Source organism: Aedes aegypti, chromosome 2 (genome assembly GCF_002204515.2).
Source record: "Aedes aegypti strain LVP_AGWG chromosome 2, AaegL5.0 Primary Assembly, whole genome shotgun sequence".
Classification (NCBI taxonomy): Eukaryota; Metazoa; Arthropoda; class Insecta; order Diptera; family Culicidae; genus Aedes; species Aedes aegypti.
The window spans coordinates 6,693,605-6,712,913 of record NC_035108.1 but is presented as its reverse complement, the minus strand read 5'-3'; the positions used below and the strand labels follow the sequence as shown (position 1 = coordinate 6,712,913).

The window sequence follows — 19,309 nt, the reverse complement described above, 5'->3', positions numbered from 1 at the left end:
TCGCAGAATTCGTGAAGAGTGCGATCAAGCCAATTACAACAAATTCAAGCAAACGCTGAGCACGCTGAACGATGATCGTAACACTCTCTGGAGAATCACCAAAGCTCTGCGTAAATCCACCAAATACAGCCCACCACTGCGCCAAGGAGACACCATCATCGCCTCGTCGGTAGAGAAAGCGCAGCTACTGGCCATGAGCTTTGCACAAGCACACTCCAACCAAATGGCGGACGATCCTGAAACCGTCGTAGCGGTCAACGAGTCAATCAACCGCATCGATCAGACCCAATTGATTGGCACTCACCCATGGCTGATCCACCCAAAGGAAGTAGCCCAGACAATTCGTAAACTGAAATCCAAAAAATCTCCGGGTCATGACAACATTCGGAACTGCGTTATCAAGAAGCTACCTCGAAAGGCCATTGTTTTTCTTGCCAAAATATTTTCTGCTTGCCTTCGAATCGGGTATTTTCCATCCAGTTGGAAACATGCCGTTGTGATTGGTATCCCGAAGCCAAACAAGGATTCTATGATTGCGTCTAACTATAGACCAATTAGTCTTTTGCCTACCTTCAGCAAACTTCTAGAACGCATAATCCTAAAGCGTATAGAGCAACACCTTGAAAACACTCGGATCATTCCCGATGAACAGTTTGGCTTCAAACGAGGCCATTCTACTAACCACCAGCTCGTCCGTCTGGTAAGGGAGATTCGTACCAATTTTGCGCAAGGTAGATCTTCAGGTATGGTCCTATTAGATGTTGAAAAAGCTTACGATTCCGTATGGCAGGAGGCAATCCTTCATAAAATGTCAAGAGGAAATTTTCCCCTATACATCTTGAAAATCATTCGCTCCTTCCTCCTGAACCGCTGCTATCACGTAGCAGTTAATGGGCAAACGTCGAATAAGTACCAAATACCTTTTGGCGTTCCGCAAGGTGCTGTACTAAGCCCCACACTTTACAACATCTTCACTGCTGACCTAGTGATGCTTGAAGATGTTCATTATTATCTCTTCGCTGACGATACGGGTTTTGTCGCATCCGATTCTGACCCCGCCATAGTAATCACCAAGCTACAATCGGCCCAAAACTCCATCGAATCTTATCAGAAGAAATGGAAAATCAAAACCAACGCGGATAAATCACAGGCGATTTTTTTCACCCGCAAACGAAGTCCCCACAAACTTCCGCAAAATCAGATCTCTGTATGGAGTCGCGAGATTCCATGGTCAAACGACGCGAGATATCTTGGACTAACTATGGACCGCAAACTAACGTTCGCTACCCACATTCAGAACACTCTTAGAACATGCAACAAATTAATAAGAATGCTTTACCCCCTAATCAGTCGGCGTTCACGGTTGGATACGAACTCAAAGCTCCTAATCTACAAGACAGTGTTCAAGCCGTCAATGACGTACGGATTTCCCGCCTGGTATGACTGCGCTGCTGTTCATAGAAAGTAGCTTCAAGTGAAACAAAATAGGATACTAAAAATGATCCTGAACCTAGACCCACAGTATCCAACAGATGGCGTTCACGAAATTGCAAAAATGGAAAAAATCAACGACTGGTTCCAACGTGTCCTCCCAAAGTTTTGGACGGGATGTGCAACATCAGCAAACCCTTTGCTCGAGCAATTGTGCCTGTAGTTCTTGTGATATTAGAATAGTAGTATTGTACCTTTCCTCTATCTATACCCTTTCTATTTGCTATGATGAAGGTTTTTCTTACCTTTTCCTTCCATGAATTCAATTCAACCGTTAAGTACCAGTAATTTTGTAATTATTTGTTTTTATTTTAGCTGTTGAAAGGATTTCCATAACTCAGCTTAAGATACCTAGACACACGCCATGTAACGTTAAATTTGAATTAATAAATAGAATGAATGAATGAATGAATAATACGTTATTATAGAAAATTATGAACAATGCACATCTAAAACGGCAATTTTGCCAAAATTCAAATGTTTATAACTTTTAGAAAAATGGAAAAAAATGGACGCATCCGAAAGCATTCGACAACAAATTTGGTCTAGTTTCAGTAATTTGTTGGCCATAATATTGACCGTAAGACAACTCAACAACTCAGGTGTTCTGGATTTTCCGAGGTCTTGTCCAAGTCACGTTTTTTTTTCTGTCGTTTGTTTTTTGTGCGGAGTGAAACTGTACAGATATTTACAATTTTCTAAAAAAAAAACTAGATCCAATTGAATATTGAATGCCGCTGGACGAATTAAGATTTGTTAGATTCGTTGAAAATCTTCCGTATTAAGTCCATTTCTGTACATAAACTGGTTCCTGAAAATATGGACATGAATTCAAAGTGAAACACCAATTTTAGGGGTCATCTTCAATATCAATTGTTGCGTTATGGATTTCTTACATTGCAATTTCCATTACATGATCTACTCAGCAATCAATCAAAAAAAAACTTGGCTCCGTGTTCGGGCTCACCCAATGTTTCGTCCAGGGTTGACCAGGCCCTACGTTGTGTTTCACTTTTGGTTCCGAAGGGGCAGACGAAATAAACGAATTACTCCAACGATAATTTATTGCCCACCACCGAGAGGCAGTGCTCCTGCTCGGTGGGTGATACTACTTGTAACGATCACAACTTACAACTAACATGAATACAGAAAACATGCCTCTTATATACGCTAGAGGTAGTACGGTTGAGAGTAACATTACAATGTAAGCGATGCGCCGACAGCTAGCATCACGCAGCCCAAAGCAACAGCATCAAAGCAATTGGGCTGCTTGCTGCTAGCTGGGGGAGAAAGAGTGAAATTAAATACGCTACTGCGCTGGTGCTGTAGCAGAGTGCGCCTAGCAATGAATGGGGAGTCGTTCGGGCTCACCGCAACGACTCCCCATTCATTGCTAGGCGCACTCTGCTACAGCACCAGCGCAGTAGCGTATTTAATTTCACTCTTTCTCCCCCAGCTAGCAGCAAGCAGCCCAATTGCTTTGATGCTGTTGCTTTGGGCTGCGTGATGCTAGCTGTCGGCGCATCGCTTACATTGTAATGTTACTCTCAACCGTACTACCTCTAGCGTATATAAGAGGCATGTTTTCTGTATTCATGTTAGTTGTAAGTTGTGATCGTTACAAGTAGTATCCCCCACCGAGCAGGAGCACTGCCTCTCGGTGGTGGGCAATAAATTATCGTTGGAGTAATTCGTTTATTTCGTCTGCCCCTTCGGAACCAAAAGTGAAACACAACGTAGGGCCTGGTCAACCCTGGACGAAACACTCCGTTTTTTTGCCGTAGAAGGTTTACGAATTTTGTGTAAATTGTCAAAATTTAATAGCTTTATTCATATCGGAAAACAATATCGGGTTCATAGATATCAGTTGTCGTATCGATAAAATTGATCCGAAAATATCGATATTTGCACGACATGACTCAAAAATGCTCATCGTTGAATTAATTTCGTAGTTATATCCCATATAAAGTATTTAATCCACCGTTTTTGTCGTTAGTTAAAATAAAACAACCTTGTTTTGGACCGTCCTACCATGGCGGAGGTATAAAGCGTACTGATCGTTTATTTAGCTTCTCTTTAATGGTGTGTGATACAAAGCATAGGGTTGGTGCACATATTGTTGCGTTGCACAAACACCCCTCTTAATGAAATTCTTGATTACTCCTCTACTAGCAGCTTCATTTTTTTTACAAAAGTATATTCAAATCGCGAAAAAATCTCTTTTCTCAATTTTTTTGCACTATTTTTTTTAACAAGTATTCAAAAAACTCTTCTATTTTCAGAATCTGCGTCGGTATTGATCATTGGTCATTTGGTTTTGTAGATTTTCCGATGTTCCTTGGGGACTGATATTCCTCATACAAAATTTATTTTATCGCCATTTTGATTTTGATCAATTCATCAAAAAACTAAAAAATGGGCTATACAATGTAATAAGAAACTTATCTGAAAAAATAATACAAATCGGTTGAGCTGTCTACAAGAAATCTCAAAATTACAATATGATGTTTTTTGGAGTTTTCAAGATCCTAATACGACCAGAGTGGCACCACAAACATAAATGTATATTCCTTGAAAATGGTTGCCCCAAATCGCTTCATTTTTACACAACAGATTCTTATTACTCTGAAATTCGCTTTTTTGCGATAGAACATAAGAAATATTCTGTAGCCTGAAATATTTACTAGAGATGGTCGGGTTTCACATTTTTCAAACCCGAACCCGACCCGTACCCGATTTATTTTATTTCTTCAAACCCGGACCCGACCCGAACCCGAGACAATAATTGAAAAGCAAACCCGGACCCGACCCGAACCCGAAAATTTTTCGCTGTGTTAACCCGAACCCGACCCCAGACTCGATTTTTTTTTTAGAGAAACCCCGAATAAAACCCGAGTTTGAAAAGATGATAAATTTATCGTTTATGATGCACAGGGAAGCTTTTATGTTGTTACTCTGTTCACAATTCTCACCATACCCAATCTGAACCCGATCTGAACCCGATTCAAACCCGACATTTTGTAAGCCCGAACCCGACCCGTACCCGATAATTTTGTAGCCTGGAAACCCAACCCGAACCCGAACCCGAAAAATTTCAAATTTTCAAACCCGAACCCGACCCGAACCCGACGGGTTCGGGTCGGGTTTCGGGTTTGAAAACCCGAGATCCGACCATCTCTAATATTTACGTGGGTTATGGCTACGCGTCCGCCCCCAAAGAATTTCGGAATATTTCCGGAATCAGATTGTTGAAGTAGAAGAGAATGGTGAAATTTTTTGAAAAACAAAAAGGGTATCACGGATATATTTTTTTTCTGGTTAAAAAATAAGATGCTAGTAGTAAGGGAAAACCGCCAATTTTCGACCTAGCTGTAAATTTCGACCCATTTTGGCTTACTTTGTATGATAATCCGAAAATTGGCACATTTTCCGTTAATTACACGGAAAATAAGAATATTTCCAGAGAAATATTAAAAATTTAATGTTTTCAAAAGTACCATAAAACAGTGTTGCATTTGAACGCGTTCAGTTTGCGTTCCAGTTCAAATTTTTGAACGAGGGATCAAGTAGGCTTGAACATTGATTAGTTTAAAATTTTGAACCCAAGGGAGCCGAAAAATGAACGCGAAAGGAAAATTGTTTCATGGCAGATTTAAAACATGTTTAAAGGCAGAGAGACTTGCAAAAGATGTCAAGGAACACTTAAGGTTCCATACATTGTGCGTGATATGAATTCAATATTCAGGGTTGGGAAAAAATCTGAAATTCATTCTACAGTAGCCAAACAAAGCCAATCACAGTCAGCGAAGCCAGTGAAACTCACGACTATCGCTGCTGTAGGCAAAGAGCCTTGAAAATTGCAAAACACCCGTTGCTAAGGGCAACCCAAAATTACTGAAGAAAAATGTTCTATTTTCTGCTGCATTTCCCGCATTCAGAGCCTTCAATGACACTAACGATTTAGAAAATTCATGCACCCAACTTAGGCTACTTGATGAGATTCACGATTTTGAACTACTGTACTGGGAAAGCCACGTGATTTTCGTGAAATTCAAGCCTACTACTATTACCATTCCCAGCACTGTCAATATTGTTTAAAGTAGTGTTTTAAGGTTTAGGGGCATTTTAAAGTGAACGGGCCGTTCGTGAGCAGCGTCATAACCTTGCACGCAAGTTCACTGTTTGCTGCGTTCTCGAGCAAAATTAGAACGCGTTCAGTTCACTTTTGGCTGGCGTTCAGTTTGATATGCATCACTGCCATAAAACTTGAATTATTGCCAAAAATCAATAACTAGAAGAGGCTTCAAGACAAAATGAAAAAGGATAAAGATGTTCAAAAATAAAAATTAAAAAAATCAAAAACCAAAATTCATAGATTTGCGAATAAAAATAAATCATTGCCCAAAACGTGTTTAGAATGATTTTAGATAATTAAACAAGATGTTTAAATCGAAAATAAAAAATTGGGTATTAAAGGGTTTAAAAAGTGTAGCCTCAAAATTTGGTATTTTTCAATATTGTTATTAAAATATTTAAACAATTTTATACAAGTCATCCATTTTTCGATTACATTTTGACAAAAAAAATGTTTGAAAAGGTTTGGCTAGTTTAGATTAATTTTAAGACAAAAAACTAAGTTGGCTTACATCCAGAAAATTTCATTGATATCTAAGAGAGTGCTGCCAGCTTGGAATACGATTTGGCGCGAGCAAGCATTTAAATTCAAGTGATATTTTGTCTATCTCAATCATTTTGCCCATCCTTTGTATGCTGTCCTCGAGAAAGTTTCTCCATATTTTTCAGACATTTTATTTTTCAATAATGTAGAATTAGAGTGGCCAGATTAGAGTATAAACGTTTTTGCAGCTTTTTTTTTTTCAACAAACAGGTTACGGAAAAATCAGTTTTTTCTCAATTACTGTTTATCCAGCTAGCTAGCTATTACGCTAGCATGCTATAAATTTTGAATCACTCTTTTCTGACATTTCTTGCCTACACCATAATTTTTATGGGTGGATCCGAGTAATCATTGCATCTATGAGGAAGCGGGGAGTGGTCTAGCCAGTGACCACGGACCATACAACTTTTAAAATTTTTGTATGGACAAAAGACCACGAAGGGGGAGGGGGGACCACGTGGTTAATGGACAGCCCCTTAGACCCATTCGACAAAATATGCTCGTATGCAGTGCTGTTAAATGTCAAAATTTTGGAAAAATTAAAATGCTTATAGCACCCTCGCATGCGAAATATCGCATCAGCAAATATTGAAAATCGATAGTAATTCGGAAAAGGTCACCGGGAAAAACATTTTCCGGTGACTTTTTCTACTAGGAGCGACGATATTAGCAATATTCAAATGTCAAAGTCACGTGAAATTCATGACATTTAACAGCCCTGCTCGTATGTACAAAGTTAACCAAAACCTAGATAATGCATATAATGGATTGGATTCTCCATGAATCAAGAAGTCAAATAAAACGTGACATTCTTTTAAAAGACAGATCATGAAGTACCGTGCTGGTCAATTGGCTAAACCGTTACTAGCAGTTTTCTGGTGATTGCTTTTGCTTTGACCTAATTCCTACGAATCCGTTACCTCGAAGGGATGGGGCTTACTTTTGTAAAGCATTTGAATGTAAAACAATGTATGCAATCAAATATCCAACTTCTCGTAGATTTCTAAACTTCGAATATTTATGTCAATATTCAAACAAGCCCATGCTCGAAATAAGTCGCAATCAGGTTAGCAATGGTTGATGTTTTACATAGAAATAGTCGAAACTTCATTTCAAACCCCTTCTTTTGCAGAATTTCCAGCAAAACTCTTGTCAATTTGTTTAAAATACGACATATTTTGCAACTGTTTATTTCTTTAAAGTTGATGCAATGTTGATAGCCTTCATTTATAACTTGGTCAAGGCGCATATGAGTGGGAACAGTAAAGCAGATTTTATAATTATTGAAGCTAGTTGTTGTCTCAATTTTGATTCGACGATTTAAATCTTTCTGCAAACGCAACACAGTTCCGTGGGCCTTGAATGTTCTAAAATAGTGTAAATGAATTTAAATTATTTAGTACCTAAATGAGATAAATATTCACCAATAATTCGAATACACAGACAGCAATGGTCGCTCTTAAACAAATAAAGTGAAAACTGTTGACAGCCAAATCAACAAACCTAAGTTACAGCCGAAGACCAATAAAATCTGTAGGCAACAAACGTCAACATCGAATCACCCCTCTTAGTTTTACGGCTAGCGTAAAAAGCTGAAAATTCTATCAAAAACTTTGTTCCGAGCAGTTTTAAAAGTTTTCATAGCACAACTTTTTTTTAAAAACAAATATGTTCTGTCTCTTATGGTTGCAAAATTATCAGAGAAGTTCTTCGAAAAAAATGTTATTTTCAATTTTGATATCTCTGTTTTATATTATTCATAAATAAAAATAAATACCTATGCTGATAAACGCACAAAAAAATATATTTCTGCTGGAACAATCAAAATTTGCTGAAGCAGTTTCAACAGAAAGTCAGGTCCACCTCGGTCGGTTACCTATGACAAACATTTGATATCTGGCTCTTGGATTCTGCTGTTTGTGCCAGTTCAAACAGATATTGTTCTGCTGTTTGTGCCAGTTCAAACAGATATTCTTGCGTCGTGTAATATTTTCAAACAATAATTTCATATATTTACAAGGTTTATCATACTGTTAAAATAAAATTAAAAAACATCGTTCACCTTCAGTCTTTCGTATGACTTTCTTCCGACATGTTTTCCGGTAGGTATATCAAAACAATTCTAAAACACAAAATTTGTTATTGCGCGTTAATACTTAATTATTCTGATGCAATTATTCATTATTTTATTGGATAGAAACATAAGTTCACGCGAACATATCGATTTGAGAAGTCACGAGGAGAAAAAAGATCTAGTTTACGAGACTGATTCGATACATCGGAACGTCCCTAGAACTGGCTACATCGTTATGACAGATGGGATGAATTAGATTCGATAGGATGGGATCAAATTATATGGGATTAGAAGGATACCTAGATAGGAGAATTGCAAATATCTCTATATCCTCTGATAGACATAACGGAACATGGAACGTTAGATGTTGTTGAAGTGAATCGCCAAGAATAAAATTATCGTTATCGTTTAGGGTCGATTATATAAGAGACGGGACTGGGATTGTACGTCTGACTTTCTGCTTAGTAAGCCGAAGCGGTAGCCATTTACCGTGATGCTACCATATTTCGCGCACGCTCCTAATTTCGCTCACTGCCATTTCATCCATATTAGTTAATACATATTGGATTGTATAATTGCAAGTAGTATAATCATGACTGAAGTAGAATTATTTAAAATACTAGCCAACAAAAATGTCTTTCGCAAAACATGTTTAAAATGACAGTGAGCGAAGTTAGGAGCGCGCGCGAAATATGGGTACTTTACGGCACCATAGATTTCGTCATAGGGTTAGTTCCCATCCCACGTATGAAGAGTCAGACTTCGAGCTTTGACTGATTTTTTTTACTGTACAATGACTACAAGTGATACTGATTAGAATCATATATTTTTTTTGAATCCATAGGAAATTATAGGGAAGCTTGAAAACAAAAAAGGAAACCTTTCATTTTTTAATTTCACGTTACTTTCTTTAAGCGGCCGTGTGATTGTTGTCGTCAGGTAGTGTCACTGAGTGGTTCTTCAAAGGACAAAATCCTTCACTGTAATCATTACCGTGTTTGTATCTTTTAATATTTATTCGATTCGAAAATATTGTCACATCTAAAAAACATACAACAACAGCACTGCTTCTCTTTGCACAACAGTCCCATGTTGGAAAACGACAAACTGAGAAAAAGACGATTGAAATGTGGAAACAATTTCGCTCCATTTTGGATCTCTATTTCGCTTAAAATGTGTTAAATTTCTACATATCACTGAATTACTTGAGTACACGAACAAACCTAATAAATTTCAATTGAAATCAAGTTGAAAATTTGCCTTAAAATGCAGAAAAATCGTAGCGAGACTGTTATGCGATAATATACAATATAATATACCAATGTATTTGCATACCAGTCCCATCATGTTCATCAGCTTCGTTCGACAGCTACTAAAACACTCATTGTTATTAATGCACTGGTTGTTGCAAATGAATGAATATTTATGTTATTTGGCCGTTAAAAAAATAGTTATTATAGTATAGTCAACTCTCCGTAACTCGATGTTAAGGCGACTATCGAGTTAGGGAAATATCGTGTTAAAGACACAAAATCAGGGTAAATTTGGTTAAAGGGATCATCGAGGTATCCATGAAGGTGTCCGGCCATTTGGCCGAACGCCATTTGGCCGAACGGGTCGTTTGGCCGAATGCCGTTTGGCCGAATTACGGACAAAAAAATATCAAATTACTGCAACACTTATGTGTAAGATTCTTAGGTATTGCTCAATAAATAATCAGCTAATTAATTGACTTTAATGATGTGACGGGACTTCATGTTTGTCACTATATAAGTGCTCCAAGAGAATGATACAATTGTCCCGTTAATTAAGGACGAAGTTGTGAACTCCACTCATTGCATTTAGACTCAAAGCTTATGGTTGTTTCATCTGGGGCTACAAACGGTATGATAGGGTTCCAGCTTTTTGATGATTTAATTAGAAGTTTTTCCTTCTTTTAAGCATAGGCTATTCTTTCGAGTTGTACTGGTTTCGTTACTGTTGGCAATAATTTAGCTTATATTTTAATTGGGAATTTTACCTTCTCTAAATCATCGGCAGTTCTTTGTAGTTAGTAATATAAAAATTGTTTGCATTGTATTTGCCTAAATTTTCATTAGAGATTTTTCCTTCTTTTGATCATAGGCTGTTCTTTCTGTTTCTCCTCCAATATTAAAATTGCAACGTGTGAACTGAGCTCTGCACCGTTGCTTGCATATAGCAGTAAACCGATTGATTCGGTGAACAATTACGTGGAAAAAGCTCACAGTTTTTCCGTTGTGAAATGAAGAAGCCAAAATTTGCGGTTACTAGAATTATGAAATAATTTAATAAATACGATTCGAAGCAATCCAGTCCTGCAGCAGGACTAATAAATTGTGAACCGTTTTAGTTACTGTCGAAAGATGACTACAAACACAATGCAAAACCTTCTGTTGGCAGCTATTACCGTTAGCAGAGAAGTGAATATTTGCTTACATTTAGGATGTTCTTCTTTCAGCACTGAAAGTTTGTTTAACTAACATCAAAGAGCCAATTATGTGTATATCAATGATGATTAACCTTCTTTAAAAATAAGCTGAATAAGTTCGTTGAAATTCAGCTTCCAAACTCACTACAATAACATGCACACTGTAATTCAGTATTTTTTCCTATTTCGGCCAAACGGCATTCGGCCAAATGACCCTTTCGGCCAAATGGCGTTCGGCCAAATGGCATTCGGCCAAATGACCTGGACCCATCCATGAAAACCCACATTTACTACACGTTCTATAACTCGATATCGAGATACGGAATAGCGAGTTACGGATAGTATACTGTATGTCCATAGATGGATCACCAAATAAAAAAAAAACATCGGATTGAATGCTTTCTCAAAACACACGGCATGATGTGGAATGCGCTTACAGTCATGAGTCGCAGTCATGAGATACCTAGAAGATCATCTTTTAGATAATGCGGAAATGAAATCCGATGGAAATGATTCGAGATGTTCCAGAACAACCTGATTCAGGACGAATCTAGCTAATCTGTTATATGGGAGATCCAGAATGACTAAACAAATGTTTCAGGCAACTTCTGTAAGCCTTGGCCGCAGATCTAAAATACAGTGGCTCGTGGGATGTTCCGAGCCAAAGTTTTTCTGCATTTTCCCGCAAAAATAAGTCTTAGTTCGATATTCCTGAGCACCAGCAAAGAATCATTACAAAATTTAAATAAAAACAGGTAGAATTAACTTTATTTTATTTTATTTTATTTTTTGTTCCTTATTAATTTTTAATCTCCTCGTACCTCCCAAATGTTTAACTACGGACATAAAAGAAGATTAATATTTGTATAAGCCTAAAATGAAAATCTGTAATGCATCGTAATTGAAAATACATAATTATGTACACTAATTTAAAAATATTTTCGAAACAACTTGGATACATGCCATTTACAATGCCGTAAGCAAGTGTGTATTAAATACAGTCAAACCTACATGAGTCGATATCTGAGAGGACCATAGACTCATGGAAACATCGAGTCATGGAACAGAAATGCTTTGGAAAGCTGTTTGAGCGAATCATCATAGTTACCATGAAATCTTGTTTAGGTATGGTTACATGAGTCAATATTAAGACATAGAACATCGACTCATGGAGGTTTCACTGTATAATTGATTTCCCTTTACTTCGTTACACATCAGTGAATACCTAGTAGTACCGAGAGACCGTATGTAGTACTAGAAGTGGTACCCATTCTGAGCCGCACCACTATACGGACTTTGATGTGACTGTTATGCGAATATTTTCAAGATGGGACAACACAAGTGGGGTTTGTTTTTGTACAAGTTAGGAACAAAGGCTACTTTTTTAGCAGTTTTTATCTTCTGACGATGTTGAGTTGATTTATGCAAAAAACGCAAATCGGTCAAAAGTCGACATGGGACTGTTATGCGATTATGGGCAGAGCAGGGGCCCAGATAGCCGTAGCTGTAAACGCGCAGCTATTTAGCAAGACCAAGCTGAGGTCGTGGGTTTGAATCCCACCGGTCGAGGATCTTTTCGGGTTGGGAATTTTCTCGAATTAAAGAGAGAAGTGACACTACACGTTAATGCTTCCAGTGGGCTATTAGCCCTTTGAAGGAAGCACCACACTAGACAACGGACTAGCATGCAACGCCCAGTGGCACAGTCGAAAAACGTTCCTCACGAAAAGTTTGTCGGTCTGAGGCGGGAATCGAACCCACACTTCTCAGCACGATGCGCCTAAATGCCTTGGTGACATTAACCGCACGGCTACGAAGCCCACAGGGCATAAAGTATCATCGTATCTGCCACACGATATACGTATGCAAAAATGGTCATTGACATAGTAAGCTCTCAGTTAATAACTGTGGAAGTGCTCATAAGGATACTAAGCTGAGAAGCAGGCTCTGTCCTAGTGGGGACATAACGCCAGAAAGAAGAAAAAGAACAACAGCTTCAAACCATTGCCTCGCACTATGAAGCTGAAACCAACTCTGGATTTTTTTTAAATGAATTTAATAAAACATGAAGTAAGGAATTGATTGTGAAATTTCGATTCACAACAACTGTAAAATATCATTTTTTTTATAATGACACATATAAAGTTGTTCGGCAAGCCAATTCGCTTGGTAAATCAATTGATTAAATCATTGCGAGTGTTAAATGTGGACAAATTATGAATGAAATTATGAAAAAAATCAACGTGCTCACGTGAGACTTGAACCCACGACTCTTATATGGAAGACGAGCGCATTGACAAATTAAGCTACCCAGCCTAGCAAGAAAGTTACAAGTTTCAAATTCAAACGGCTTCATTTTTATAACATTTTCGATTTCGATGAATATTCATCACATTTTCGATTTGGATATACGATGAAATACAAAATTATACTAAAATCATACAGATAAAGAATGAGTCGTTAAATTAGACAATTGCATAAATTGTGGCCTATTTCATACTCTGAAAATACCAGGGCAGTCCAGACAAACTTCAAATATAGTTATCTCTGAAAGACCACTAAGAGAGTAGGGCATTGATACCAGGTATACAGAGCCACCAAGAATTTGAACAACTCGTTAAGATCCAATCCAATATTTTACATTCGCCATACAACAATGCTTAACCTAAACAAGAGGGATACATCAACTCCTTTTTCAGCAATACGTAAACTAGAGAATGATTGTGGCTAGGATGAAGGGGGGATCCAAAAAACTGTTACTCAACTAACGCTCATACACTTTACTCACAATATTTCTCTAAAACTGACGATACGATGGTTGACTGCAATTAGTTGTACCATTACCGTTGCAGGGCACGTAGTTGCATCTTTCCCAAACGACGGATCAGAAGGATAGAAAACACAATTACACAACACTTAGTAATCGACTGTGAAGCAAATTTTGGATGAAGTAAAAGGTGGGTAACACTGACTTAGCGGAGCATAGCGCATGGAAGTAACGTTTAAATCATATTGTTTTGTGGACTAATCTACCGTCGATGCCGTATGAGAGCGAGAGGTGTGTATTTACAGGATGGGGTAAAGGAAATCCTTACATCAAAGTTAACTGTAGTGCCATATATGTGAGGACATTCGATAGCCACGTTCAGATGCTGTTCGAATCGAAATGTGTGCTGTCGGGAGATGACTGATCTAACATTTCTAGAATACAACACAGGAGAGGGTGGGCTAAGCCATGGACAACATAAATTTCCCCCATCGAACTACAAATAACCTGTTAGTTGATGACTTGGTGGAGGTATTTGGATTATGATTGCTTATTATCGGTAATCTATCACAGCCATTAAGTCACACAGGTGTGTAGCTAGTATCGCTCGAATCCGCTGTCGGTCCGGGAAGACGAGCGCGTTCGTTTTGATTTGTCGATGTCGTCCATCAGCGATCGTGGCCTTCGGAACGAAACCGTTCGGTAATCCAGTGGGGAAGGCGTTCTGCTGGCCAAGATTCCCATTGACCGGATGGAACCAACACTGCTATTGCTACGACTAACATTGACTTCCCAGCCACAGCCGGTGTCATCAGCGCCACCACTTGGACGACTGCCGACTCTCTGGAAGTCTTCGAACATTGAGCGTTGGAAGAGTCGGCTCAGTAATCGGTTCGGCGATGGCGGTGGACTTGCCGTCGCTTTAGAGGGCGACTCCGGAATGTCCCCGAAAAGATCACGTTCATGACTACTGCTATTGGTTAGTATTGACGGAATTTGAGGCACTAGACTGGAAGAGTACAAGGTCGGTGTTAGGGGAGGTATTCTGGGCAGTGGTATCGCAATACCACCGGATGAATATTAATAACGGAAGCATCGATTACTAATCGCACCTAGTGAACACGGGAATGAACCTAGGTTCTAACTTTTACTATCAGTGCGCATTTGGTTTGTGTGGTGTTTGTGATGAGCTATAGACAACTATTTCTAAATAGTTTTAGTTTTTTTCTGTTCGACAATGTGTCTAAAAGGAAATGAGTTCTGGTTTACTGGAGCTTTGCACAAGTCATACTCACTTTGGCGCCATGTCATTATATCTGGGTTCCCGGCTGTGTCCCCCGGAAGGGCTTCCATCCTCGTAATACACATCACGGCGGTCACGGGACTCCCTGCGGCGGTCGTTCTTCTTGCGACGCTTGTTTTTTGGCCCACTAAAAGAAGCAAAAATGTGTATAGAAATAGTTTCAAATGATGAAACCCAGACTGAATTTCGCTTAGCTTAATCTAGAGTTCTATGAGTTAACGGCCAAAACATTTCGTAAATGGGATGCGATCAACAACAATGAAATGTAGGAACATCTAAGCGCTTTTAATTTTGTTTGATGAATTATGAATGAATTTTGAGATCTTCTGCCCTGACACAATGGGGACGACCAGAGAAAGTCATTCCTGAACAGAGGGGATGCGATTAGAGGCACAACTTACCTCGCTAGCGGGATGTTGTCCCTCTCACTGTATGCGTCATACAGATATTCCCTGCAATGAGACGGGGAGAGAGAGAGATACCACGGAAATAAAACTCTCGAACGTAAGTGGGGGGGTTAGTGGGTGGACCGAAATGAATGATTTTTGTTAGTTTTTTTTAGAGAGATCACAAATAAAACGGGAGAGAACACCTGAGTGAAAGTGCACCAATTAGGTTCAATGCGGAAATGCATAAATGTAAATGAACACAATGGTAAAAGAAATGTACAGGATGAAACTTAAGTGCATAAAAGAGAGTTTTTTTTATTATTATATTTTTGCAAACAATATATAAAAGCGCATTTTACAAATAAAAACAGCATTCAATGGGTTGCAGCATGATGTATGAAGGAGTTGTCTTGCAATATCATTGTGTGTTGAAAACTTTTAGGTTCTTTTGTTGATCGTTTCTGCTTTTGTATTGCTTTTTTAATTGTACTTTCTAGGTTTCGATGCTTTGTAACATAGTCTTTTTTGACGTCTGTCTGGCCCCGGCTTGAAGGAATTTTAGAGTTGTGATGTCGCTTTCGAGATCGTTTCTTGACTAAGATGAATACTAAGCGTTTGATTAGCCAAATGCACATTGTTGGCCGCAGTATTGATATTGACCAAAGGTGCAGGTGCCATCTATTTGAATGGAGCAGTATTACGACCACTTACGAAACAGAGATCCAGGTAGCGGCCATTTTCGTTCATCACGTGGTTGATCTGAGCCAGAGTAGCAGTACAGTACACTGCCGTTATACGCATAATTGTCCCATGTTGCAAAATATGCAATCGAGAAAAACGCGTTTAAAGATTTCAACACATTTAGGCCTCGTATTGACCAGGTGTGTGGTAAATTAAATCAAAATCTTCACAATAGTATAAAGAATAGCGTGTTTATTAGAGTCAAGAGTTTGTATTATGGGAAAAAAGTAAATTTAGCTACGAAATTTAAAATGGGACTGTTATGCCTAGAAATACGGGGTTTTTGGTGAATTTCGACGCATAACAGTCCCACTGAGAGTAGTGACCAATTATGTGCTAAGCATACTGCTGTAGATGACCGTTCTTACGTATAGATTGTACCGAATGTAGAGGACGTATATCCTCAAGATTATGTTAAGGCACCCAATGAAGCCTCAAGTGACATGTGCCAAACGGAGCCACGTGTAGGGAAGTGAAAAAAAACGATTTTATAGTTAGGAATGGAAAGCAAAGTTTTCTGTATGTGTGATATTGAGAAAATGTATGAGTTAGTGAAAGAAAGAGTGGATGAGTAAGTTAGAAAGTTTATAAGATGTAATGAATTCCTAAATCGACTCTACCAGCTGCAGGCTTGACAGAAACTCATCTGCGAATTCAAGGTTATTCTGCGGAGTAAATATTTAACTCACAATTCACGACACAAATCTTCAAACGATTTTAATTTCTTTGGACTTTGTTTGCAATACATATCATGATATTTGATACATCGCAAATTATGTTTTAAAACCACCAACATATTTGCAACTTGCACCGAAGAGCCAACTATGCGAAATAACCCAGTATTTGCCAGGTCATCCTATTCTTCTTTTGACTTGACTTTGACTTCATCATGTTTGATATGTCGCTCAAGACTGCCAATATAATGGTCACTTCCTCTGGGGAACAGGGTATCCAAAACAACCTGGCATGTTATCAAGTCATCAAGGAACCTTTGAATTATTCTTTTTTAGGCCTTGATTTGTGAATTCATGTAGTTTGATGTTGCCAGCCAGGTTTCAGAACCGACAGTTCAGAGGCCATTTCCCCCAGAAAACCGGGAATTCAGAACAATCCGAAATGTGGTCAAGGCATTCAAATACATTTGAACCACCTGTAGACTTGATTTGCAAATTCATGAAAATTGATGTGTCGCAAGCAGTGCGATTGGCCAGGTTGGCACCCATACATTAATTTCAAATTTAACATTGAAGTTTGCATAGTTACTTGCTAAATCTTTAAGTAATCTTCCTTGTACTTTTGATAGCAGTTAAAACTGTTTCAAGCTTGTATTAAGTTTGTGGTGTCCAATTGACGATTCATATTTAGCAGAAATAAGTAAATATTCAAATAGACTTGATATGGGTTATAGGTAAAGACTTTTTGAAAACACAAAACAAAAATTCTATTGAGCGTGAACGAAAGTTATTGCGCAACCGTTTTTTTTTCAATCGAAATCTCACTGAATCACAGGTTGAAGTATACTCAAGCGTTAAAAGCTATAAGAAATCATTGAACTTCTCTAAAAGATGTTGCCAAACATTACAATATTACTATGTCTACTTCGGGCAGCCAATTAAGAGAAAGACTTTGACTGAAAAGTTGCAATATTATAGAACACACGGAAATTTCGTGGAATGTCTATGTAAACCTAGTTCAAAACATAAAAATGGGGTATAGGTCTATCCACATAAAAAAGACCCTAAATACGTTATTAAAGGATTCCGTTTGATTTCTCCCGAAGAGTTATCCGACGTCATATCCGACTTTCTCAAAAACAATCAAAAACAAATAACGAGCGGTGGAAATTCTACAGCGCAGAAATGCAATTGTTGCAGTTATAATGTTGTCGAATCATTTCAACTAACATAACTGATCAGAAGAGAATTGAAGTAAAAAGAATAACATTTTATTTGCTTACAAGTTACTTATGTTATTGTTCATTGGGAAGCCTTAACAAATGTTAAAGCTAATAGAAATCGTGAATATAACTGTTTGTTTTTGAATTTATTGTTCAAAACGGTAAACTTTTCACTTGCCCCACTTTTGGGGCAAGTGAAAAGTAAGGAGACATTTTTCAAAAACTTTTTCTGTATTTTTTTCTTCAATTTTTCATAAAAATCGATTTCAGCATGCTGCATATATTTGGTGGGAGACAAGCTAAAAAATATACACAACCTCATTTGTTTCAATTTTAAGTCCCTAGAATTGGAAGAATCTCAAGTATGCGAATTCCATTACCCACTTGCCCCACGGTACCTTAGTAATTTTTCCATATTACTATTTAAGAATTAAACTTCTCAATAATATCTTGACGAAATAAAAATTTCCAAATAGTTTTCTCTGATTCCACTAAAAAACTTTTTTATTGAACTTTATATGGAGGATTTGATGAATTTGTTTCCATTTATTGGAAGACTTTTGAAAAAAACAACTTGAAAATGTTTTCTGGAGAAGTCAAAATCATTATAAAATTTCTAGAAACCTTGGCCCTTTTTTTCTATACAAATGAAAAAAAATAGTTAGTACATAGTATGATCAATTGTTTCTGCAGATGCGTTTTTGTTTATGAAATAATTTTCTAATGAATTTCTTTAAAACATATTTTGAATAATCTCCAAAAGTTTTAATTAACATTCAGTTTCTATTAATATTCAACAAATATTTTTATGTACTCTGAATTAGTAAATACTCAAGACCCAACATATTTTTTTGCGGATTTCGATAATTTCATACATGTGTCGTCCTAGTATTTAAAAAACTTTAATTACAATTGACTAGTATTTCAAGTAACCATCCTGCTGAAGCTGCAATGTATTTTTCCACTATAAATCCTCTTTAATTGTAGTTATACAGTAATACTAGCTTTATGTACAACGTTTATATGCATAAATAATTACTTCAACTGAATGGTTACTACGAAAACTTTAATCACATACAAACTTGCATAACGAAATCAAAACTGACTTAGGGGCGCCCAAAGAGAGGTTTGCCAAGGGCGCCGTGAGACCACGCTCTACGACTTTGGTCGCAAGCCATGTTTCAGATTCGTCAAAATAATGGACACTTCCACCAGCGAACCGGTATTCGGACCAACCCAGCATATGGCCAAGTCATCCAAAAACGATCGAACTATTTTTATTTGGACTTGGTTTGCTAAATCATGAAGTTGATTTGTCGCAAGCCATGGACTCGAAATTAAAGTGGTTACTGATTCTTCAAGAGGGGTTATTTCAGTACTCCTCGTGATGAATCCAAAATTACGGTGAATTTCTAATCGATGACGGCGGTTCAAAAAAATTGAAAATTCAACTTAAATTCTTTGAAAAACGGATGGGAAATAATCTTTTGATACTGAAAATTTCAATCAAATTTGACGTC

General features: G+C 37.8%; 1 protein-coding gene across 11 annotated transcripts in view; it reads right to left on the bottom strand.

Annotated features, from left to right (window-relative positions):
* The window catches only part of LOC5579310 (prominin-like protein), a 198,086-nt gene that overhangs the window by 5,413 nt on the left and 173,364 nt on the right, over positions 1–19,309 (bottom strand). For 4 of the 11 annotated variants that reach the window (XM_021839827.1, XM_021839826.1, XM_021839822.1 and 1 more), the window contains 3 exons: positions 15,164–15,214; positions 14,755–14,889; positions 13,967–14,468 (listed from right to left, as the gene is read on the bottom strand). In XM_021839827.1, the coding sequence (XP_021695519.1) occupies positions 14,057–14,468; positions 14,755–14,889; positions 15,164–15,214 (598 nt within the window). In that variant the 3' untranslated portion in view covers positions 13,967–14,056. Of the gene's footprint in view, positions 1–13,480; positions 13,560–13,966; positions 14,469–14,754; positions 14,890–15,163; positions 15,215–19,309 lie in introns of all 11 variants that reach the window. The other 7 variants (XM_021839832.1, XM_021839833.1, XM_021839828.1 and 4 more) reach the window with 4 other exon arrangements.